General features: G+C 35.0%; 3 protein-coding genes and 8 non-coding genes across 12 annotated transcripts; 5 read left to right on the top strand and 6 right to left on the bottom strand.

Annotated features, from left to right (window-relative positions):
• Positions 1-14: 14 nt before the first annotated feature.
• aat-3 (Large neutral amino acids transporter small subunit 1) lies at positions 15-5491 on the bottom strand. 2 transcript variants are annotated; one of them, NM_001313422.5, is made up of 12 exons: positions 5215-5491; positions 3454-3520; positions 3276-3393; positions 2497-2686; positions 2324-2439; positions 2131-2256; positions 1925-2078; positions 1745-1868; positions 1594-1697; positions 764-860; positions 385-715; positions 22-337 (listed from the first exon to the last, which is right to left on the bottom strand). In NM_001313422.5, exons 1-12 carry the CDS (start codon positions 5313-5315, stop codon positions 276-278), a joined length of 1590 nt encoding a protein of 529 aa, NP_001300351.1. In that variant the 5' UTR covers positions 5316-5491; the 3' UTR covers positions 22-275. The 2 variants fall into 2 exon arrangements, with proteins under 2 accessions (NP_508461.1, NP_001300351.1); NM_076060.7 differs by lacking the exon at positions 5215-5491 and having other exon boundaries at positions 15-337.
• F52H2.14 lies at positions 3753-3896 on the bottom strand. The gene has a single exon (NR_070529.1). It is a non-coding gene; the product is annotated as an Unclassified non-coding RNA F52H2.14 (non-coding RNA).
• On the top strand, positions 3822-3961 carry F52H2.11. The gene has a single exon (NR_070528.1). It is a non-coding gene; the product is annotated as an Unclassified non-coding RNA F52H2.11 (non-coding RNA).
• On the bottom strand, positions 4115-4186 carry F52H2.t1. Its single transcript has one exon. It is a non-coding gene; the product is annotated as a tRNA-Asp (tRNA).
• On the bottom strand, positions 5311-5442 carry F52H2.9. The gene has a single exon (NR_070526.1). It is a non-coding gene; the product is annotated as an Unclassified non-coding RNA F52H2.9 (non-coding RNA).
• F52H2.12 lies at positions 5311-5442 on the top strand. The gene has a single exon (NR_070527.1). It is a non-coding gene; the product is annotated as an Unclassified non-coding RNA F52H2.12 (non-coding RNA).
• Positions 5492-8145: 2654 nt separating the features above from the next.
• Positions 8146-8231, bottom strand: F52H2.10. Its single transcript, NR_070525.1, has one exon. It is a non-coding gene; the product is annotated as an Unclassified non-coding RNA F52H2.10 (non-coding RNA).
• F52H2.t2 lies at positions 8151-8223 on the top strand. Its single transcript has one exon. It is a non-coding gene; the product is annotated as a tRNA-Asn (tRNA).
• A 535-nt stretch (positions 8232-8766) lies between the features above and the next one.
• smvt-1 (Sodium-dependent multivitamin transporter) lies at positions 8767-14571 on the top strand. The gene is made up of 14 exons (NM_001373247.3): positions 8767-8909; positions 9004-9082; positions 9705-9824; positions 9876-9938; positions 10567-10689; positions 10736-10887; positions 11179-11319; positions 11380-11586; positions 11632-11759; positions 12404-12474; positions 12525-12683; positions 12731-12825; positions 12870-12973; positions 14192-14571. The coding sequence occupies exons 1-14, from the start codon at positions 8785-8787 to the stop codon at positions 14320-14322; spliced, it is 1698 nt and encodes a 565-aa protein (NP_001360058.2). The 5' UTR covers positions 8767-8784; the 3' UTR covers positions 14323-14571.
• A 2126-nt stretch (positions 14572-16697) lies between these two features.
• Positions 16698-17685, top strand: F52H2.3 (uncharacterized protein). The gene is made up of 3 exons (NM_076058.4): positions 16698-16838; positions 17223-17350; positions 17402-17685. The coding sequence occupies exons 1-3, from the start codon at positions 16704-16706 to the stop codon at positions 17559-17561; spliced, it is 423 nt and encodes a 140-aa protein (NP_508459.1). The 5' UTR covers positions 16698-16703; the 3' UTR covers positions 17562-17685.
• A 3385-nt stretch (positions 17686-21070) lies between these two features.
• On the bottom strand, positions 21071-21273 carry F52H2.13. The gene has a single exon (NR_070524.1). It is a non-coding gene; the product is annotated as an Unclassified non-coding RNA F52H2.13 (non-coding RNA).
• Positions 21274-23779: the final 2506 nt, after the last annotated feature.

The following is a 23779-nucleotide window of genomic DNA, read 5'->3' as shown; positions in this document are numbered from 1 at the left end:
TAGCCAGAATATGTAGAAGTGTTTGAAGTGAGAATATATTTATTATGCCAAAATAATTATGGTTTTTCGCATTTCTACTTGTACGAATTGTCATTGTATTCTTTTATATCGGCGGCAAAATACTGTAAAATTGGGGGGAGGGGGGGGGGGGAAATAATATAGTTGAGATCAGTTTTTCTCGAACTTTAGTAAATAAAAGAAAACAACGAAAACTAAATTGGTGGTAACTGGGGATTGTGAGCGCCGAGAACTGAGAGCTACAAGTTTTTATGACACTATTCCTCTTTGTTGGCGTCGACAACCATGAACAACTTTTGCGTGAAGATCGTGACGGAATCTGAAATTTCCAATTGATCAATGGACTCCAAAAACTGAAATAGTTACCTGTGAGCGAGTCAATGCACTTTGGTTTTCCTTTCCATGCAATGAAAATAAGGTATACAGGGACACCAGACAGCATAATAAGGATTCCAATTGCAGTATCCTTCGGGTTTCCAAGAACTGGGACCAACACAAGAAGCACGCACCCAATGAAGAATATGATTGGGAAAACTATCGGCGCTTTCACAGCTCTTGGAGCATCTGGCATTGTTTTTCTAAAGTAGAAGAGCGCAAGGATGGCTCCTCCAATAGCAATCCAGTAGCTGACTTGAATGTAGTTGATGAGAGAGTAAATGTTGTTGGAGAGAAGAAGGTAGAGCAAGGAAAGAAGTCCCTGTAATTTGAAAAAACTTCAATACTAGTAAGAATGTGCAAAACTTACAGTGAGAATTACGGCTGGGATTGGAGTTTTTGTGGTTTTGTTCACCATGGTTAATACATTTGGCATTTGTCCTTCACGAGCTCCGCAGTAGAATAATCTGAATTATTTTAGTTCGCATTGTGTTGTTTAATATATGTTAATCTAAAACTTAGTCGTAAGTCTTGGTTGATCTTAAAGGATTAATAACGGTTATTGGTTTTTTAAATGTACATATAGACCCCAAATGTGTTCACTTTTTTAAAAATTAATTCATATATCTTTATTGCATTGAAAAAATTCCCTTATTGCAAACGTTTTGATAACCTACACTATTTTTGAAAAGTGTGCTTTTTAAATTATCCTCGAGTTACGTGCAACTTTTTGCATGTTTTTGCGTAATTGATTGAAAATTTGTTGAAATTAATTATTTATATACATCATTGATTCTTTTTTATACTACTCAGGGCTGTGCGGCAACCGGTAACCAAGTTGCCGGTTGCCGAAAATTTTTGGGTTCGACTTCGGCAATTGCCGATATCGGCCAAACATTTTGTAGCTCAGAAAAAAACATTCAGAGAACCTGAAAAATGCTAACGTTTCACTGTAAAAGAAAAAAACGACCATACTTTTTTCCAAAGCGCTCAAAAATATAATTTCAACAAAAAAATTTTCAAAAAAAGGCAATTGCCGGTTTCCAAAAATTTTTTGGCTCGTCAAATTCGGCAATTGCCGGTTGCCGAAAATTTTGGGGTTTTGGGGTTCGGCAACTTCGGCAATTGCCGCTTGCCGAACATCTCGACTGCCGCACAGCCCTGATACTACTTTTAAAAAATCTGTCTAAAAAAAGTTACCTAGAACTTGTCAAAATGACACCGTTTGCCGATCCAATGGTTGAGCAGGCCACAAATATTGGCATGCAGAAAGCAAACCATCCATAGTTCTTCTCCGCGAATAGCTGTAATATTTTTGTCAGATTCTATTAAGGAGCATTGGCTAACTTACAACTGCAACCGCTGGGCTTGCAAGCATCTCATCGGGTGTGATTGACGTGTACAAAGCCACGTTTGTAAGAGTGTAGATGATGGTACACAGTGAGCAAGAGATAGCAATAGAGAGTGGAAGGTTTCTGAAATGTTTCCAAATTGTGAATCGAGTTTTCAAAATGTTACTGGTTTAACGGACCTTTTTGGATTTTGAAGTTCTTCAACAATAAAGTTAAGGTAGTTCCAGCCCTGGTAAGCAAACAATCCGGAGTAGAAAGCAAGTGAAGCAGTTTCTAAATCCTTGGCGGTGTTTTCAAAGATATTTTCAAATGAGTCAAAAGCTTCTGGTTTGCCTGAAATTTAGTTTAAATAAAATATGAATTATGAATCAATCCTAAAACCCACCAGAAACCATGTTCCATAAACCAGTGAAGATGATCAATACAAGAGCAGCAGTCTTGGTCACAAAAAAGAAATCTTGAACTTTACTTGCCCATTTGACAGAGATACAGTTGACAGCCGTAAGTAACACTGAAATTGGAAATTCAAAAGTTTGAAAATTCAAAAGTTTGAAAATTCAAAAATAAAGGTCAATTACCAAGAAGAAGAGCTGCAATTAGTTCCGTGGAAAGTGGTGGAGAATCACAGTCCGGGTAGAATGGTTTTAACATGTAGATTGCAAACGTGAGTGCCACAATTGTAGCGGTGCATGGTCTGAAAAATTGAAAAAAAAATAAATGTAAAATCTCAAGTCGCCAATATGCTTCTTACCGCACTACAATACTTTCAATCCAAAGTCTAAGAAACGCCAGGAATGGTCCAAATGCCTCCATAATATACGCATAGTCTCCACCAGATTTACGGATAAGAGTTCCAAGTTCTGCATAGCAAAAAGCTCCAATACCGGCGAAGAGTCCAGACAAAACCCACACGATCAGTGAAAGGCCGACTGAGCCGGCTTCTGAAAAGCGGAGCAAAATTATTAGAGTAACTTGTTGTACAGGGTAGGCCAACAAATGACACGTTTTGATGTGATAGTCAAGTCAAATGCAAGAAAATTGATGTTAGCAGTTGTTTGATAAGTGTAGATAAATGAGTGAAAATTGTTCTTTACTATTTGAAATTTCGAGAATTCTAGGTCCATAACGGACGTTTTAAAATCAAAATGCTTTATCACTAGTTACTAACTATTTTTCAGAAAAAAGAGCAAGTTTATTATTAATCAGAATTCTACACTGTGAAGTTTTAAAAAACAACATTGATTTTTTTAAAGTTCCTAATTCACTCCTAACTCAACTGAAACACGCGCCTACGTTTGGGTCCACGGTAATTTATTTTTAAGATTTTGAAGTCCTCAGGAACTTATGAGAATTCAAAAATTAAGGTTTAAATTGCATATATATATATATAACCTTCTAGGTATATCTCTGTGAAAATCTTTTGTTATGACAATAAAACAATTTTATCAACAATTAAATTCTATTGTATAAATGTATAACCCTCGCCGGGAAATTAATTGGTTTTTTATCTGATCTTATCGAACAACTTACGTGCTTGGATTCCAGTTGGACTGATAAAAATTCCGGATCCAATAATGCATCCGACAATTATAGATACTCCATTGAATAAAGTCATCGTCTTTTCCAAACCTTTGTCGCCAACCTCTTCCTAAAGTATTCTCGATTGTTGGAAAACTTTTTTAAATTAAAAAAAAAATCAAATACTCACATCATGATGCTCATTTGAAGGTTCTTGGTTGAGCGGTTCCGATTGTTCTTGCTTACCCATCTTTGGTCTGAAAAAAAATCTCGTTTAAAAAATTCACTGACGATGATAAAATGAAAAAAAAAGTACAAGAGACGTTGAGAAAAAAGTCAAAACATTCGAAAAGCGAAAAACGTTCAAGGACAGTGTTGCAAAAGGGATACTCGTATTTGAATAGAACTACGTGCAAAAAGAGAGCATGTTATTCGTAGACGAAGAAGCAGCAAATGTTAATGGAAAAGTGGGTGGCAGGAGCGAGCAAAGTTCTAATGGCAGGAAACGCGAAGAGATAAACGTGTGAGAAAAGAGCGGCTGTACATGACAGGGGGTCGGTAGGTCATCGCAACCCCATTAGCTGCTTGCTAGCCGGCACTCGACTCGTCTACAAAAAAGACGCGAGAGATGACAGTAAGTTGTTTCCTCTCGTCTGACTCTCTTGTCATTGACTTGTTTGGTTATGCACAGTGCATTTTATCGGTAGGATAGGTTATATACGAGGTCGATGAAGATCATAATTACAGGGTGGCGGACATATATAGAAAGTTGAGTGAAAATAGCGGAAGAGAGAGATACCATCTGAAGCGGAAGACAATAATTCTAACGCAAATCAGCAGCAAAAAGTGTTCTCCCCGGCCGGGAATTGAACCCGGGTCTCGCATGTGACAGACGCGGATACTCACCACTATACTACCGAGGATCTGGGAGATAGAGAAGCAAAAGCCATCTACATTTTGGCAGACATCGGCGAAAAAAAAAACATTTCAATTGAAAGAGACTCAAAGAAATAGACGAAAAAAATTAGTGGCAAGAAGAGGAAAGAAAACCTTCGGAAAACTAGTACTGGGCGTGACTTTTTTTTTTTTAAGCTGTTTTCACTTTAAATATAATAATAGTGATGTTGTTGACATGGTGGGACAGTAGCATAAAGTTGATTTTTTGTTTTTTTTTTGTTTTAATGAAATCAAGGTTACAAAAAATTTGCTGACCATTTGCAAAGTATACAACACAAGTAGCGCCAGCTCCTATAGCGTCAAAAAAAAACAAATAGTAAAACTTTTCAACCAAAAATAACTGGAAATGTTTTATTTACTGTCAAAAAGTGACAGTTTTTGCCCACTGATAATTTAAGAATACGATTTAAAAAAATTGTGTCTACGATTTTTTAAACTTGAAATTTGTGTTATTCATGTATACGTATTCTCAAGGTCTAGATTTTTCAAAAAATTTGGCAATTTGCCAAAACTTTAAAACTTGGAAACTTAAAAAAAAACCAAAATGTTTTGAATTGTTCTATTTTGATATTTGTGATCGTTTTAGACTCCTACTGACAAAACTCCACTAGATTTTTGAAAAATAAATAAAAACGCATTTTGACCGACTTCAGAACGTCATGGCTCATAATAAAACTGAAAGTTATGTTCCTTGGCAATATTGATAAAATTCAATCCGAATAGATCCGGATAGACACGCTAAACGTCAGGTGGTTGGTGTCAAGGATTAGATCTCTGAAGTAGAAGCTAAAGCTCAACTCACGGAGAGCGATCAAGTTTCTATTCAAACACGCACACTAAAAGGAAGAACCAATCGGATGAAAATCGGCAGTCATTTTGGGGTTTTGCCAACAAAATGAAATAAAATTGGTATCGGTCTCAAGATAAACGCTCATAAACGCTAACTGGTAAACGGAGGATCTCTGAATCCAAATGTCATTTTAGATGAACTAACCGTATCGTTGTGTGTCCGTCCAGCCCCTGTTTGTGTGTGTGTGTGTGCGTGTGTCGGCCGTTTGAGGGACAGAGGGCAAATGACGAGGAATGGGCAGACATTGACAAAAAGAATTGCGCACACTGGTCACCCTCACTCACCTCCGCATAAACCGCACTATCTCGTCAGTTTACTTACTACATATATGAGTACAGCGGTCATCGGATCGGTAATGTGGGAACCAGCTTGCTTACTTGTCCCCTAACAACGGGGACGGATAATGCACATTTATTAGGGTATCGAATCGGAATGAAAAGAAGACCCCCCCCCCCCCCCCCTCTTATTCGATGTTTATACCCGTGGGTCAATGAATCAACAGAAATGAAAATTTGGGGGAGTGTAAAAGAGGAGAACGAGTAATGAGTGATGTGACAGGAACAATCATCTTCCGTGCGTTTGGATACGCATTTTACAAAAGTGCACCAGATGTGAAACGCTTTATTGTTTTGCACTTTGAGGGTGTGAGGATGTGAAAGCTTTTTGAACAATGATTGAAGGAGTGACGATTTTAAACGTAAAGAGCCAAAATGTGTTTACAAGGAAACTTTTTATAATGAAACTTCTCAAAAATTTCTCAAAAAATTGTCTAATTTTAGCTAAAATAAGCCCAACCATAAAAAAACGTTTGAATTTTTTGAGAGATTTTGTTTCGAGTTAAAGCAAACATAAATCGGTCTAGAAACGGGTTACCACTACGACATCCATGGGAGGTAGTCGCGGTTTCAGTGCCTGGCGCATGCCTCCAACCTGCCGGCCTCTCGCTTCATTTCTGCACTATGGCGAGAAGTCAAAGGCTTGGTGATTACACAAGATGGTGCGAAAGACGGTTTTTTCGACGCGGCCGACACTTTTCGGCTTCTGCGCCGCACTATACAGGTGGCGAGGCTCGCCGCGCAAGACAGGCGAAGTTCGCCGCAGAGTTAGCGCGGCAGGCATTTTCGCGCCTGCATGGAAACTTTAGTTCCACCAAAGCTAAGTTTTTAGATATTATGGTAAAAATTGAAAACAGTTATTTAATAGTATTAGGTTTTAATATAGCTTGCAATTGAGTTTTGAGTTTTTATTAGAGTTGTGCTCATAATGAGCAATTGGAAAATAATCTGTCAGTTTCTATCACAATCACTCATCACTGAGAAGAAAGGAAAAAATTTTGTCGGAAATAAGAACCCAACTCTGTCATACATTTTTAAAATAATTTATATAGAATTAGAATATTTTGCAGCTTTAAGAAACTTTTCAATCTGTATATTTTTCTTCATGAAATTCAATGTTTTCTTGAAAAATGACACAAAAACACATAACAAGCAAAAAATGAAGCAAACATTTTAAAACAACATCATAACAAAAATCGCCATGACAACTAGAGCAGGTGGGATTACGCCTAATTTGTTTTCATTATTTATGCACCTTTTCACTTTTTCTAGTCAGAAGCAGGTGTTTTGGCTACTGAACAACGTTGGCATCAAAACAAATTTTTTAGTTTGAAATTGCAACATGAAAACAAAAAAAAAACAAGAAAAAGGAATACTATTCAGACAACTTTTTATTTCGTAGATCGATGCGACACAGCGAGCAAAAGAGCACGGAGGTCTTAGGACAACGGTCATTTGCTTTTTTGCGCATGATTACTTTTCTCATCCTTTCCTTTTCCGTCTTTTTTTGAAATTTATTTATTTATTTGGAATCAATAATTACAAGGGAAGAAAATAGTGCGTGTGTTGTTTTCGTAAAAACTCGTAAAGCTCGGGGGTTGTAGAGAGAGAGAGAGGATAATGAAATCCACACTGGACGATTGAAGCAAAAACTGGAGAAATGAAAGAAGAAAAAAAGAAGAAAAGGATAGCATATGAAATTGAGAGATTACCAGAGATAAAAATTTTGTTGACAAACAAGAGGAATAAGTAGTTGATAAGGTATAAATAGGAATATGCATATTGAATAAATATACCAAATATTCATAGTTGGCCATATTTTTTACAGATTTTCTAAGCTGGTATAAATTGTCTTGAACTTAGGTTTAGGGTATTTTAAACATACGTTACCTAAATGTGCTTAGTTAGAAAAAATAGGCAAAAATAGGAATTTTAGCCTAAAAATCCAATGACCAAAAATTGCAAAAATTAATTATTTATCAGTTTAAAATGTACCTTAACCAATGAATAACGGGAGATAAACTACCAAAATATGCAAAAAAGATGATAATTAGAAAAAGTTAACTTTGGACCGCTGAGAAGTGACCAAAATTGAGAAACGGGTAAGTGTCCAAAATTGGAGGTTTTGGAAAAAATTATACCCTTTTTTATTCGAAATTGTGAACTGAAATAAAAATTTTTTTTGACAACTTTTTGAGACGAAATTCGTCCATTTCTGCAAATTTTTGGTCTATACGTTCAAAATCGTTACTCCTCCTTTAACGTAACCTGTTACTCTGTGGAACTTAAAAATATCAAAATAAACGAAGCAGATTCCTTTGATGCACCATGAATTGAGCATTATCACATTTGGCGTAGGAAATGTGTAAGAGAAATTTCTAGGCCATTATTAAGCGGTGCCTCATTTCGAAATTGATGGCACATCTCTCTAACACTCTTTTCTTTCCATTTGCGTGTTGTTTCCGCTTATGCTTTTGCGCGCGCTTTTTTCAAATCACATTTCTCTGACCCATGGTGTGTCATGTCACATTTTGTCCTTGAGACCAGCTTAGCAACATTTTAGTATTAAAATGTTTAACTTATTATAAACCATATGCATAAAGAAGTTCATAATCATTGTGACTCTCCACAACAAGCCACACAAACATTTCTGTTGTCACATTGTGTGCGTGTTTCTCGTTTGACTCTCTATCTCTCACTCTTTCCTTTAACACGTATTTGACCGTCTTCCCGTCCGGTTCATGTGCTTCCGTGGCGCAATAGGCAGCGCGTTCGGCTGTTAACCGAAAGGTTGGTGGTTCGAGCCCACCCGGGAGCGAAATTTTTAGATTAAAAAAGTAAGAAATGAGAATTGAAAAAATAGTAAAGCCTCGCGTGAGCACCCGCGTTCAACACATAAATGCGTACGCTTTCCGTTTTGTTACACATCATGGTCCGCCATTCGTCAATGTCAACACACTTTGCAATACTCCTTTACCTCCTCTTTTACTTTTTATTTAAGCGAATTGGAAAAAAATGATTTCATCCAATAAAACATTTCATCATAGATTTAATAAATTGTTTCATTGAGTGATGGTGCCGGCAAATGGGAAAATAATAGAAAGGGATGGGCGAAAAACATTACAAAATCAGTCTTGGCCACAAACAATTGAAAAGTCATGATGTACATTGTGTAGCGCGTGTGCTCAGCTTCTGAGCCATGACCCACGTATCCTGTCTTAACTTTGAAATTTTAAGCCTATCTAAACCCTTTCTCATTTTTGTTTTTGTGTAGTGGGTCCCAGTGACATCATTTCAAAACATTTTCGATCATTATTTTTGTACATATTTCTCGAAAGTCCCACGCTTTTAAATTTGTTTCTTTTAGGTTAAATTCTGAATGGAATTCTCTGACTACGTCACATTACTCACGTGTTTAATATCAATAAGTGCCTACGGCTTCATAAAATCACGAAAAACTGAGAATGAAGAACAAAGTGTGCACGCGACAATGGTTGGATCTAGGTGAGAAATAAAATGACGACATTATTTTTAGCAGGACAAAAGGAGAAAAAAAACGAGAAAAGTATGTAAAGAATGACCAAAACGAAAACTTCAGGGTCTCCGTTTGGTCGGCAACGCTGTCAGTGTGCTCCGGTTTCATTTCGTCCATTTCGTTGCTCGGCTTCCCAGCAGAGGTAACAAAAGCGGCACACATGAAAGGAAGGGATGCGCGGTTTAATTGAATGGCTAAATATCTAATGACACTTTTGGTTAATCCATCTGTTGAATATTCAACCCGAATAAGGATTTCTTAATTGATGAGAAATTGGTGTTCATGAGAATGGGAACACAATCAAAGAAAAGTAAAGGGGTGGTTTAGAGAAGTAGGCCAATTGCCGGCCGGCAGATCTAGAAAATGAGCTATATTATCTCAAGGTATTTAATTAAAATTTAATAATATAATATAGCGAAATATTTGCTTTATCTAAAAATACTTTTTTAAAAATTTAACTTAAAACTGAAAAATGATAAAAAATTGTCTGAAAGTTAAAAAATGCCGAAAATTGCTTCCCATTATTTGACCGATATTTTCCGGCAATTTTCAACTTTTGGACAATTTTTGAGCAATTCAAGCTGTTTCAATTTAAATAAAGGGTATTTTCAGAAAAAGCAAATATTCGCCATTATTTTATCAATAAAGTTAAATGCCGCAATTGCTCATTTTATAGAATTGTCTGTTGGCAATTGCCACACACTCCGGATTGAAAATAATAGTATTACATGTACAGAATAATGTAAAATGGTAAAATATTCCAGATTTATTACCAAGGAGGTATGATGCTCTGGTTCGCACCAATGTACGTTATCTCGTTTCCAATTGTTGCATTCGTTTTTTTGCCGGTCCTCTATCGCCTCAAGCTCACAACAATATACGAGGTATAAATTGATGGATTCCATGATGAATAATATTTCTTTTGAAAATTTCAGTACTTTGAAAGACGATTTGACTACAAATGCAGATTTGTGACGACATCGTTGTTTTGTGTTCAGGTTAGTGTAGTATTACTACAGATGTATAATAGAAACTATTGACAATCTGTTCTGTTAAATTGTAAAGTACTTGTAATGATTTTGGCAAGGGTTGATGTATATATAGTTCCAATTAATTTAAATTATCGATTTTACGTTTGATTTTGCCCGCTACTTGCCCACTGTCGCCCGTTAGTCGCCGGCTGCACCAATGCTTTTTTTCCTATGCCTATTTATTATGGGTGAGCCGGGTCGGGAACATAGTATCCAAAAAAGGGTTTTCCAGAAACTTTTGTATAGTAATTCGATTAGGTTCGTCTTAATGGTACTTATTTAACAAGCCTAAACAGTATTATTGATTCCACATTTATAACTAATTTGTTTCAAATCTTATTGGAAGAGTAGCCCCAAATGCGCCAAAATTACAAAAAATTTTAGTAAAACTTAACAATTTTTTTATTGAGTTAAAAAACAATTTTGTCAAAAAGAGACGATTTTTCAGTTTTTGTCACTGCTAAGGAATTCTCAAAAATGGCAAAAAACTCAATAATTTCCACTTTTCGAAACAAGCATTTTACTATGGTGTTGGGTCATTTTGGAACCTACTCTATTCAATGTTTTACATCAACGTAATTTTTCTTAAACTCAGATGATTCTCTACAACTCAGTTGCACTGTATGCTCCGTCGCTGGCCATCGCCTCAATTACCAACATCCCGATCACCGTATCAATCCTCATCACCGCTGTACTCTCTGCTTTCTATATAAGTGTGGTGAGTAGTGGTGTTCAATATTTTTCATCATACAATTTTTTTCCAGGGAGGAGTAAAAGCCGGAATTCACACTTCCGCAATTCAAATGTTATTAATATTTCTCACAATGACCTTCATAATTTCAATTTCATTACGAGAGATGAGCATCCATGATGTGTACACAAGTGTTGTGCATGGAAAGCGGTTCATTCTCAATGAGTAAGTCCCTATAATGTGTGGGGGATGTGTAAATGAGCACAACCATTGAGAAATGAAATAGATTCCAAAATATCTCTATTTTATTCCCCACAAATGCAAATTCTGACCAGATTAGAAACTAATCGGATAGAGCAGCGACCTATTGACGCACACACAGAATTTCCAGCTTCTAGTAGTTTATTAGAATATTCTTCTGTTGATCTGATATTTAAAATAACTCTGCAAAATCCTCAATACACATCATAAAGCTCGGCTTAATCTGAAAAAAAAGAAGAAAAATGAGATTTATAGCTTCCGTATCAACCCAACCATTCGTCACTCAGTATGGTCATTGCTTATCGGAGGAACGGGAAATATTTTGGCATTGTTCGCTGCCAACCAATTGAGTATCCAGAGATATATGGCAATGGACACACTCAAATCTGCCCAGAAGTGAGCTCAAGAGAGCAAAACAAAACGTATATAGCAACGAAAAAAAAACAACAAATTTAGAGTGGTGCTATTGAACATCGTATGCAATACAATTATTCTTGTGTCGTACGTGTCCGTTGGATTTTTGATCTACGCGCATTATAAAGATTGCCATCCACAAATTGGAAATGCAAATGAACTGTTGCCACGTTTCGTGATGGATGTCACTTCAAAATATCCTGGATCCGTGGGACTATTTGCTGCGGCGGTATACAGTGCTGGAATTAGGTAGAAGTTCAGACTTAAAGCTCTAAAAAAAAAACATTATTCCAGCACGTTGTCAGCGTCGTTTACTGCAGTGTCTTCAATAGTGATAAACGATGTTTGGAAAGTTTATCGTGAGCGTAGAAAAATGGCGCCGCTTAGAAATGACCAAGTTCAAAATGCAATGAGAATTTTGCGTAAGTGAAGTGGGAAAATTTGAATATCTTGGATTTATTGTTTTCACTTTAAAACAAATATATATATATATATATATATATGGCCCAGCATTTATCGTCTCTGAGTTTTTTTCCTTAAAGGATAGATTACAATTTGGATATATCAAATATAACTGTAAAGCATCTTTTTCTGTGAAAAAACTCGATGAAATTTTAAAATCGGCAAAAAAATTGATAACTTAACAAAAAAAACCATTTTTTGCAGAAAATGCCTGATAAATTGACAAATTATGTTTTAACTATAAAACAATAAATGAAGAAACCTCAATTAGGACAGCCGAAAAACGCAAAAAAGTTATAATGACTCATTTCATTTTTTTTGGCAATATTGGAAAAAAAATCATTAGAAAAATTCTATAAGTTTTTTACAATTATTTCTCTACCTTTAAATATAATATAATTTTTTGGTAATTTTTTTTCAGTTAAAACGTAATATTAATGTTTATCTCTAGGTTTACAAATGGTGGTTTCTAAGCCTGAGAATTTAAAATTAATTTCCAGAAAAACGGGGAGTACCAAATTGTACTTGTTACATTATTTTGTCTTTTCCATCTTAAGGAACATAGAAAATACATAAATTTTTAACCTTTATTCAACAACTTCAGCAATTGTTCTTTCGTTCATTTCAATATTTGTGGCGTTTCTGTGCAGCATGCTGCAGAGCATAATATTGCAGGTAAACTGAAACACTTTTCGATTAATACGATTAATACACCAAAAATGTAGGTTTCGTTCATAGTTTTTGGCGCCGGTGGTGGACCGGTTCTCGGATCATTTGTGGTTGGATTATTTGTTCCTCGCGTGAAAGAAAAAGCTGCACTGGTTGGATTAATTGGGTCAATCATTGTTTGTTTTTCCATTTCAATTGGAAGCGTGCTAGTGAAGGTATGGAACACTCGTTTCAAAGAAATTTTGAGAATTACATTTTTCAGGTCAAACCTGTTGCATTGGAGCTTGGTCAGTGCTCAAATCAAACTCTGACGTATTTTGATGAATCGTTTATTGGAGCAGTCACGTCGACCCCATTGTAATTCATTGTAAATTTGATTATGACAAATTGATTGTTTCCAGGGTTTTCGGGTTGGAGCGCATTTTTGCCATTTCTTATCAGTATTACAGCATCATAGCGGTTGTTACAAACGTGGCGCTTTCAATCGTCATGCAGAAATTGTTCGGTTCGTTGTAATGATGACATTTTGGAAATTAAACAAGAATTTATGAATGTTAAATTTAGTTGAAAATAGGGGAAAACGCTGAATTTGATGAACACTTTCTTGAAAAGCACGGCAAATTCGGAAAACTTGCCGAGCTCGGAAAACGGCAGTTTCGGCAAGTTTGCCGCAGAAGCCTGAATAATGAAATTGAAATTTCCACATTTTTTTGATATTTTAAAATTTTCAGTCAAAGTTTTGGAAAATCGCAAAGTTGTTCAAAAATGTGGATTTTCGAATAATTTTAAAATTTTCAACTAGCTTGTACCCCTCAAAAAATTCTGAAAAATTTTACACACGTTTTGACACTAAAGAAACGGTTTTGAACAATATCCACACTCTACTTGTAAAAATGTGGAGTAGCGCGCCAGTGGAGCAATTTTTGAAAAACACTTATGATGCCAAAATGACCAAATATCATAGTTAAACTTTTCAAAATTTTTGAAAACGTTTTCTTGATAGTCGAAAAGTGGCAATCACCCAGTTTTTGTTATTTTTAAAAAATTATAGCACTATCGCATGTTGAAACCTCTAATTATTTACATTTGAAATATAAATACGCCATAATATCCGAAGGGAATTTTTTTAAAGTTTTAAAGTTTTTTAGTTTAATTGTAAGTAAAAAAGTGGCAAAAATTGAGATTTTTCCAACTTTCAAAAAATCGTATAAGATTTAGAGAAAACTCTTGAATTTTTTAAACTATGATATCTGGTCATTATTGTGTCATAGGCATGTTTTAAAGCAATTTTCCCGCTACTCCACTTTTAAGACTGGCGAAGTTTTTTCATTAACCTTTTCGGAGGCAATTATTTTTAACTTACAGACTAAATATCAAATTTTTAAGCCAAAAGGTCATTGATAAAATAGTAGTAAAAGGTTTTATAATGGATTATATATGTAGGAATTCATTTATGAGATTAAAAATATAATCATTATTTTCGTGCAAATGCTAATTCCAATCCGGTGCCCTTTTTCCTTATTTCCAAATCTGTTTACTAAAAAATCACACTAACAATAAACCAGATCGCTCAGGAACATATACGTTTCCACCTGTCCATACGATTCTAACTCGTTCAAATGTGCGTAAACAGCCTCCACACCCACCCCATAGGTGCTCCTCATAGGCGGAGTCGGAGCACATTGAAACCCTAAGCCTTGACTTGGAATGCTCTTTTTTTCAGAACTCTGCTCATTGACGGCCAATCATTTGCCTGTGTCGCATGAATTAGTCTCGCCACTTCTTACCTACTCGTCCTCGAAACGCGACCCGGAACTGGAGGCGCACCGCACGCAACGGGACACACTTGCCTAGGAACTACAGAGCACATCATATTTGATTTGTTTCCGTTTCTCATTTCTCATTTCTCTCGTTTTTTTTTTTCACTTTCCTTATTTTTCCCTAGGACACGGGTGGAACCAGCTCATTCCACAAACTTTCCGTGTATTTTCTCTTTGTGCTCCTTTGCCCTTGTTCTCCTAATTTATTCAGCAAGATAACAATGATGTACTCTTTGACCTTGTTCTTCAATTTCATTTCACAAAAAGCTAGCTTTTACAAGAATAAAATAGAAAATCAAAAAAGGTTAACAGATCAAACTAATTAATTTTCTCACAGAGAGCATAGCGCATCAGCTGGCATGAAAAAAGAGAAAATGAAATTTGCAGTTCCGTCGGCAGCATTTTTCATTGTTTCTACTCAAATTGTACACTTTAAATCTGCCCACTAGGAAACACGAAACTGTTTTCTTCTGTTTCATTCTGTTCTTCTGTTCAAGGTAACTTCGAATCAGGCTTTTCTTTGGCTAGACATACGTATTCTCCAATGCCTTTGTTTTATGTCTGCGTGATTCAAATGTGGATGCAATATTTTAGGTAGTTTCGGGTGAACAATAGTTTAGTAATAAAATTTTAAATGACATACGTTTTCAATAAGATAGATACCGTCATTTTTCCAATAGTGTTGCACCTCACCACTTTAGTTAGAAATTTTACTTTGAAATATCTTTGCTTATTTTGAATATACCAGTACATAATAAATTAGGTACGGTAGAAAAAGCAGAAAAATTTCTTGTCAGTGGAAAATTTTTGTGCTGGCCAAAAAGGTATCCCCTTTTAGGTTTGTGATAGTTTTGATAATTTTTCAAATAAGTATAGCTCCGAAACTAGAAAGGATATCAAAAAATTTTCAACTAACGAAAAATAGTCCATGACTATGTCTATCTGTTTTTTCATTTTTAAATTATATATTGAAATTGTGGCAAGAAAATAAGCGCCGACATCTGGTAAGTCCATTTTTGATTATGAATAATTGCAATTCATATATGGAAAGTGTGTACATAAAAGTAAGTATTACTTTACTTTCACGACTTTCTTATTAAACATGCGGCACAATTAAAAATGAACTCATGAGATGTCGGTTCATGTGAGTTTGGGCAACAAAAATAACTGAAAACTTGAAATATCATATTAAAAACATAGTTTTTTTCCAAAAATTCTATGACCACTTTGTTTTGTTTTTGCCTCATAATAATTTTAAACATTTTTACGTTGAAGAACTTTTCCATGTATACTTGTTCTTTCAAAAAGACCAAACTAAAGTACACACTCCTTGAACATTTTTTTTTGATTTCAAGTCAGATGTTCAATTGGATTTTTAATGTTTCCAGTTGTATCCTCAACTTTCAGTCGGACAAAATCAGAAAACTGACGTGATTTTAAAGCAAGATTCAAACGAAATTCAAAAATGCATTCGAATTCCAGACTCCCCTTGACTTTTCATGTAATCCTTTCTCCATTCGTGATAAACATCACGAGTTTAATCCAAAGTAGTCTCAACAACGAAATGATGTTTATAGATGCTCACGGATCGTGTGAGCCGGACGTATTTGCTTCTTTTTAAGTCTTTCTAAAGCCCAAAAATGCGTGTTTGAAATCCAACCTTTTCGGCAAACATTGTCCATTATTCGTCAAACGACTACACCGCACTGATCCAGTGGTTTGCCAAATTTCCTATTCGAGTCATTTATTTGATTCAGGCCTCGAATGCTGTTTTTTTTTCGTATTTTTAAATGTATGTCATGTCGTGAGCTAAACCAACCGTCCGGTGATTAATGTTCGCAACGAATATTCATGAATAACTGATAAAAGTTTCATGAAGCTTCCTGATGTATTTACCTTTGCATGTGGTTCCAGTCCGATGATCTAAAATATTTGACATATTCTAGCATCGTCTTGAAAAAATTCATTTGATTCGTTGATGTTAAAAACTTTTCTAAGACAGGAAAATTAAAATGAGAAGACCGGTACTTTGCCGTTATCAGTTTCAATAATTGAAAATCAGGAAGGCTTAAAGATTGACTCGAAACAAGAAATGCAGTGAAAGACAACGAAACGTAGAGTAATGACTTTTATCATCATTGTAACATATGACCTTTCTTGTTGATTTTGCCTCTAAAATTCCGTTTGTCTTTGATTGCTCCACTCTACGAGTGATCAGCTCGCTGACCAACTTGTTGCGAGAAGTGAGAGAAGTGACATTTCTCGCTCTTTTCTCTCGTTCTTTTTCCGCCACTATCATTTTTCTTTGACACTTATTCCATCTCGTAGACATTGTTTGCCCTTTATAAATAATACGATTATGCACCCCCAAGATGAACATGTCTCGCGTATTATTTGTTCGTTTTTCAGCTCATTATGGCCGAAATTGATCAGCATTGCCCTACTACTTCTACATACCATCGACCAACTATGGAAGAAGCAGTGGTTAAGATGAAGCGACTGCAACGATTTACGAGACAATTTTCAATTTTTGTCCACTGTGAAGAAGACGTGAGTTGTTCTTTACTTTGATTATAAAAAGTGTAGTATGATGACAACTTGCCCTATTTCCAAATGTACAAAACGTGAAATATTTTTGTATTCTTAGCCTTTGGAAATAACCATTTTTAATCCAGCAAATTAAAAATTAATACCACGTTTGTATAATATACAATTTTAAAATAAAGGCATGAAATAATGGCTGAACAGAAATTGGAAATTTTTGGTTTTTGTTACGGTTTTAGTCACACGCACTTTTAAAACTCTGGTTTCTATAATTTTTGGCAATTTGAGCAATTGACGTAATTTCAATTACCAAACAGCAATTGTCAAGCGCCCCCTGTACACAAGCCCCAAATAATTTATAAACATTTTTGACTCAATTTTGATTTTCAGAAACTACTATCATCTTCTGAAAATGCTAAACTCCGATCAGAAAAACAAGACGAGAACAACGAAGAGCGCCTGTTCAAATATCCCGGAAACCTGCGGGCAATAAAACGAAAAAGAAATATTTCAAATGAGTGAGTCAATGCAATCGAGAGTCGTTTTTTTTCTATCTCACCCAAGTTCAGATCTATCAAGAATGTCGGAGTCGAGAGTGGAGCAACGGCTAAGCGAAGGATGATGGAGCACCAGAAATCAATTCGTGATGGTGACCCGGAGGACATTCCAATTGAGAAAGATGATGATGATAAAATAGTAGCTCAAGAGAAAAAACAAACGGAAATTTGATAAATGAAATATGCAGATTTATTTGTACATGTACTTGCCTTGCCAACCCGATGATTTGTAAATATGAAAAATACGTCTTCCTTTTATGGAAAATATTGCCTGAAAATGAATATTGCTTTTTTTTAACTTTACAAAATACGCAAACTAATCCAATTTTAATATATTTCTGAAACGGGGCTTATATTAATGTTTGTTTTATTTGTAATTTTGCAATTATTTTGTGAAATACATACATTCAACATTCATTCAAAATAAATCAACAGGTAGGATAGATTGAGAGCAATTTTTTGATAAACATGAAATTAACTTACTGGTTTTGAAAGGGAAAACTGATAGCAAATTTTTTTTTTGATCGACGACTTCCAAAACAAAATGTTGAAAAGTGAGATTTCGCCGCTTTTTGACTTTAAATAAAAAAATTTCGTATAAATCCTTGTATAAATGTGTGCATTAAATTTTGGAATGTTTTGATTGATCATGCTGAGCAGGGGTGGGCAGCAATTGCCGTTGGACAGATTTTCCTGTCGATCGGCAAATCGGCAAATTGCCGGCTTGCCGATTTGCCGAAAGTGTTTAGAAGATTTTTTGAGAATTTTTACAAAAATTTCCCGTTTTCTTCAGATATTTTAATGGAATTGCCGGCAGTTTTTAATTCTGGCAATTTGCCAATTCGCCGACTTGCCAGAAATTTTAATTCCGCAAATTTGCCGATTTGCCGACTTGCCGGAAAAAATTGTTTGCCGCCCACACCTGATCTGAGTACGAGCAACCATATTTACGGCTCTGAACATATTGTATTCGCAAAATTGAATTCAACCCATTGACATATTAAAAAGGGAGTATTGTACAAGTAGCAATACTAACTTTGGTTTCAAAAAAATATATAAACATTTAGTTTAAAGTGTGAATACCAGCTGAAAAATCCTACAACTTTTTAATTCCCGCGTAAAATTGTTTGGGCGCGAATTTGAAATTCAGTCCCTTCCATGGTTATTTTGCTGAATTTTTAGAAGAAACACAGTGAACACATCTTCCTCTTGGTGCCTCTGCAACTCCACTCGGAGGGAAAAAAATCAAGTGAATCGCTTGAGACCAATTCAAACTCTCTAATCTATCAATTGTAATATGTGAGTCAACTCTCGTATTTCCCTCCTCAGTTTCTTTTCCCAATTGAAATAAATATCTATCACACTGCAAGAAGCATTGTTACTCAAACCACAATCATAAAAAAGATGCACACTCTGATTCATCTGGTTCACATTTCATTTATTTCTATTCTTAAGCATTGGATAATAAAATCAGTGTGTGTATGCGTATGTGTGGGAGCCGAAAACTTGCAACGTCGTAGCACTTTGAATTTTACCTGAAAATGTTATCCGTTTAATCTAATGTGCTTGTTGACATCTCTAAATATTTTCCTCATCTTTTTTATTAATTCATCCATTACCAACCTTACCCCTGTCTTCAAATCAATTATATCCATTAATTGCGTCATTTTTCTTTTTAAATAATTTTTTATTTACTATCCGTTCCTCTTGAAGTATTTAAGGTAAACCCGTTCTTTTGAATTTTGACAAAAACAGCTTTTGGTTAAGTTCTGCAATTTTTAAAAAACCTTCCGTACAAGCTAGCATAATATTTCTGGTATTTTTTGGTACATACGACAATTCTGAAGAGTTTTATGAAAGAAAGATAAAGCGCTTCATATGATTTTCCCGTACTTTTGAATTTTTGAAAAAAAAACAGCTCTTGGTCAAATTCTGCAATTTAAAAAAAACCTTCCGTACAAGCTAGCATACTTTTTTTGGTATTTCCTGGTACATACTCAAAAATTTTCAAACATGTATAGCTCCCGTTTTGGTTGCGGTTCATATATTCAACTTATGTCGTTCGTCCTTTCACAAAGTGAAGAATGGTTTTGCAAAAGTTAATCATTTAAATGCTTGCAAATGATTAATTGTAATGAGTTTCGTACTTGCGCGCTTAGTTGAGAAATTGCTTTGGAAGCCTTTTCTGGTGTTCCTTCATTTTTTCATTTTCTCGATAAGTTGGAGCTGAAAATGTTCTCCGGATTTTTTTTAGAAACGTTTCCCTTTATCGTCCAGCTAAAAATTTCAAACCAACTGTTTACGATTGAGCAGTAAGAACTGCATTTTAGAACCGCAAACGCGAAACTTGAGACAGTGAGACACAGTTAGACATTGCTTCCTAATGAATTACAACCACCCATAAAAAGTTTGCGACGCCAGATGTGGTTGGCTTATCAATGCTCCAAGTAAATTCGATATACTGCAACCGAAATCGAAAGATCATTCAAGTTTTGAATGTAGTTGTAGACAAAGAAGAGTTTCAAAGAGAAAACAAAATGGCAACCACTTCCATTCCCTTGGGGTTTTAACTAGATGTATATACCAAAAGAAGATTTATTTCATAAAATTTTGATTTTGAATATAATGAGGACCATTTCCTGCAGAACAGAAAGGTTTTCCAATTTATTTGAAAACAAATCCACGTATCTTGTAAAATGTGGATAAAAATATTGAATTTTTTTATTATGATATTTGTTCATTCTAAGGTACTTGTATTTTAAGGTACTGTACCCTGAAATGTTTGTAAAAAAGGTTTTTTTTTGAAAAATAAAACGTGAATTTTTTTTGTATTTTAGGTTTGGGGAAAATTGTTTTCAAGTCTAAAACTTAGTAAGTAAGTAAGGTACGGAAATTGTCGATTACCGAAAATTTTGTAATCCGACAATTGTCAGAATTGCCAGAAATATCGTTTCAATACTTTTTATAGATTTAAGAGCCTAGACATGCATTTTACTGAACCATTTTCTATTTTCCAGCTCAAAATTATGTAATCCTTAATGGATCAAATGTTTTCTGTTAGAAAATGACTAACCGAATTCTAAAAAATAATGTGAAATTTTTTCAATATCTGAAATACAATTAGGTTTGAATATTGCCGATTTCGGCAATTTCGGCACGTGGTGAAATTGCAGATTGCCGTAAATTTCCGTTTGCCGCGCACCCCTGATTTACACTACTTTTTGACTCTAAAAATTGATTTTTTTAAAGTTTCACTATGATGTTTTGACACTTTAGCTTTAAACGACCTACTGGCGATACTACAACGTTGAATCTTCCAGGATTCCCACTTCACGAGGTCGATACACTGTTTAAAAAATCAATTGAACTTCCTTGGAGCATTATTAGATGTTTTAAGTCTATTTTTCATTTCAAATTTCCGTTCAAAATATTATGTGATTCGTGAGTCTGCTTTAACAAAGTCTAGCTGGTCAAGCTCGCATCTCCAATCTTTGCTTTCGCCGTTCGCGCTCACTCATTGTTTTTTTTTCCTACGTGCAAAGTAACAAGCAGAGTGGTTCTTCTTTTTCTCCATCATTTCTCACTTTCTTTTCGTCGCGCGCAATACAACCATTCTGTTTATCCTTGAGTACGAGCCAGTCGCAATCCGTTACTCCTCATTTAACATACTCTTTATTGTATCGCTGCAGCAGCTACTGCAGTGAAAGACAGAGTGAGAGAGAGAGAGAGGGAGAGAGAGAGAGATGACGCGCTCTCCCTCTTTCTTTCTCTCTCTGCCACTCTCCATCTCTCTCGTCATGTCCGTCCTCTTTCACCCCCACCCGTCCGTCCCTCAACTACGACGGCCACCCAAAACGATGTCCACACTGGTCACTTGGTGCGGCAAGTATATCGATTTGCATGAAAACACATCGGACCTTTCAATTATGCATTTTCTTCTCTCCGTCTCTTCGGTATAGTTCCCCCTGAACAGTGTGTATATTGCGCGTATGCTAATTATGAGAAGGCCGGTGCGTGCGGCTTGCTTCTTTGTTTGTATCTCTTTCATTTTCGCTTTTTTTTTGCTGTTACATTCTCTTTCTTCCGCCTTTTTCATCTTTTATGATGTGCTTCTCTTTTTGAGGTGACGAAGACATCTGATTTCAATTTCAATTGATAGCCAATCACTTTCTCATCACTTTCTTGTTTTTTCCCTCGTTCAATTATCAAAAAGATTTGGATTCATGCTTACTGAGAAATTTTTTTTGTCTTATTGTCACACACTTGTAGTTTAGGCCGATGATAAGATATAAGATTTTATAAAATTGAATTTTAATGGTATGATTTTGCTATACACAATAATAAAAATTAGGTTAATTAGCTTGCTTTTTTGCAACTTAAAACAAAAACTGTTTTCACCTTCAAATTTTCATAGTGCCAAATTTTCCAAAAATGTTATTAACCTGAGTATTGTAGTGTTCAAACATGCTCCATTGCTTAAATTTTTATGCAACTTACCTAAACTTAAAATCTTCGAATATCGAATATCTCAACATGTTTTGGGCCTTTTTCCGCAAATTTGTGCCGCTATTAAACGTTTCTGAGAAGTTTGGTTTAGGAACTCGTTCATTCGAGGGTATGCCGCAAATCTTAAAATTTCTCGAGCTTGGCAAATTCGGCAAATTTCTGTTTCCAATATTTTCCGAGCTCGGCAAATTCGGCAAATCGAACTACTTTCCGAGTAGTGTGCCTGTTTAAGCTTCCAAATAACTTAACTTAGTGTCAGTTCACTGAATCTTTAGGGAGAAAATAAATAGTTTTGGTTAAAGTTGTAATGTCCAAATTTTGATGTATGCGGCAAATTTCGAGATTTTCCGAGCTCGGCAAATCTACTTTTTTGAAATTTTCAGTTTTCGGCAAATTTGGCAAATTTGCCGCACACCCCTGTTTCATCTTTTTCCAACTTTTTCTTGAAAAATCGCTTACCAACCAAAAACACATATTCCGAAAATTTACTTTTTCTAAATCTACCAAAGATGAGGTCACGTTTTTCTCAAAATAGCCTACTTGTTTTGAGCACACTGTTACTGTTTCCACTTGCACTTTTCCTCAAACAGTCAATAATAATATTTTGTCCGTGCCCTTGAAAGTTTTTCATCAAAAAGTGCAATTTCTCCTATTACTTTCAATGTATTCTTTGGTGGCAATGAAAAGGAAATTTAAAATTTGAAGTAAATGACCCAAAGTCATTTCCTTGAAAAAAACCATTCATTATCTATATTTTTGTCAACATGTTTTTCGTTGCATTTTCAATTCCCAAATTTTTTCCCCGTGTTCCATTTTTTTTCCTCCATTTTTGCGATGAAGAGACAAAGTCTGAAATGCTGCCGGAAAACAAAATTATTCTCGGAGTCTTTTCAGCTTTTTTTTTGAAGAAGGTTCGTTGATTTGACTAATAGTACTAAAATGAAATATACATTTTCTATAAATTTTTGGCTTGATTGAAGAAAAAACGGAAACAAAAACCAAAACCAAAACCAGAAACCAGCAAAAAATTATTCAAAAGTCACAACCAATGCTTTTTCATAGAATAATTTTCAAAATTTCTTTCCACTATAAATTCATCATTAATACACATTTTACTCCTGGATGCGTTCAAATAAGATTTTTCATATATTCTCATTCATTTCTTTCATTCTCCATTCATCTTTCCTTTTTTCCCGCATTCATTAGTTATCTTCGTCTTTCCAACTGCTCTTCGCTCCTTCTTCATGGTCACCAATTTCCCATTTTTCTTCTCTCATTTTGGTTAAAGTTGGGAAATTGTTAAAAACTACTCATATGGTGCCAAATTAACCAAATTTCATAGTAAAACTTTGCAAACATTTTGGAAAATTTTTATTGCCAGTTAAAACGTAAAAATTACCGATTTTCAAAAAGAAAAGTAGATCATAAAATTGGACTAAAAAAGTGGAAAAAAGTGGAATTATTTCAATTTTCAAAAGTTCATAATAAATTTATAAAATCTTTTTAAATTTTTTTATTTTAATATTTGGCCATTGTGGTGCCATAAAACCTGACGTTACTCCATCTTTTGAAGTAGAGTATCGTCAGTGGGAATTAAGTATAAATAAGCATACAGTCCGAAATCCCCAAATTCCATACTCTACAATTTTTTTTTTAGGTTTTTCAACAATTTTCAGTCAAAGTATCAGTAAATTGCATTGATAAAATGGCATGTTTTTCAAAAATATGAGCTTTTTGAAAAATTTCAAGCATTGCTGCAAGCTCGAATATCTAGAATGTCTGTCTAACAAATTGAAAAGCAATAAAAATTTAAAAATAGTGGTCGATTTTTGAAATTATGGAGGTTTTCCACTTTTACCCACCCTATTTCTAAAGTTTCCGTTT

The sequence above is a fragment of the Caenorhabditis elegans genome, chromosome X (assembly GCF_000002985.6).
Source record: "Caenorhabditis elegans chromosome X".
NCBI lineage: Eukaryota > Metazoa > Nematoda > Chromadorea > Rhabditida > Rhabditidae > Caenorhabditis > Caenorhabditis elegans.
Note: the sequence above shows the minus strand (reverse complement) of the source record. Positions and strands in the feature narration are given on the sequence as shown.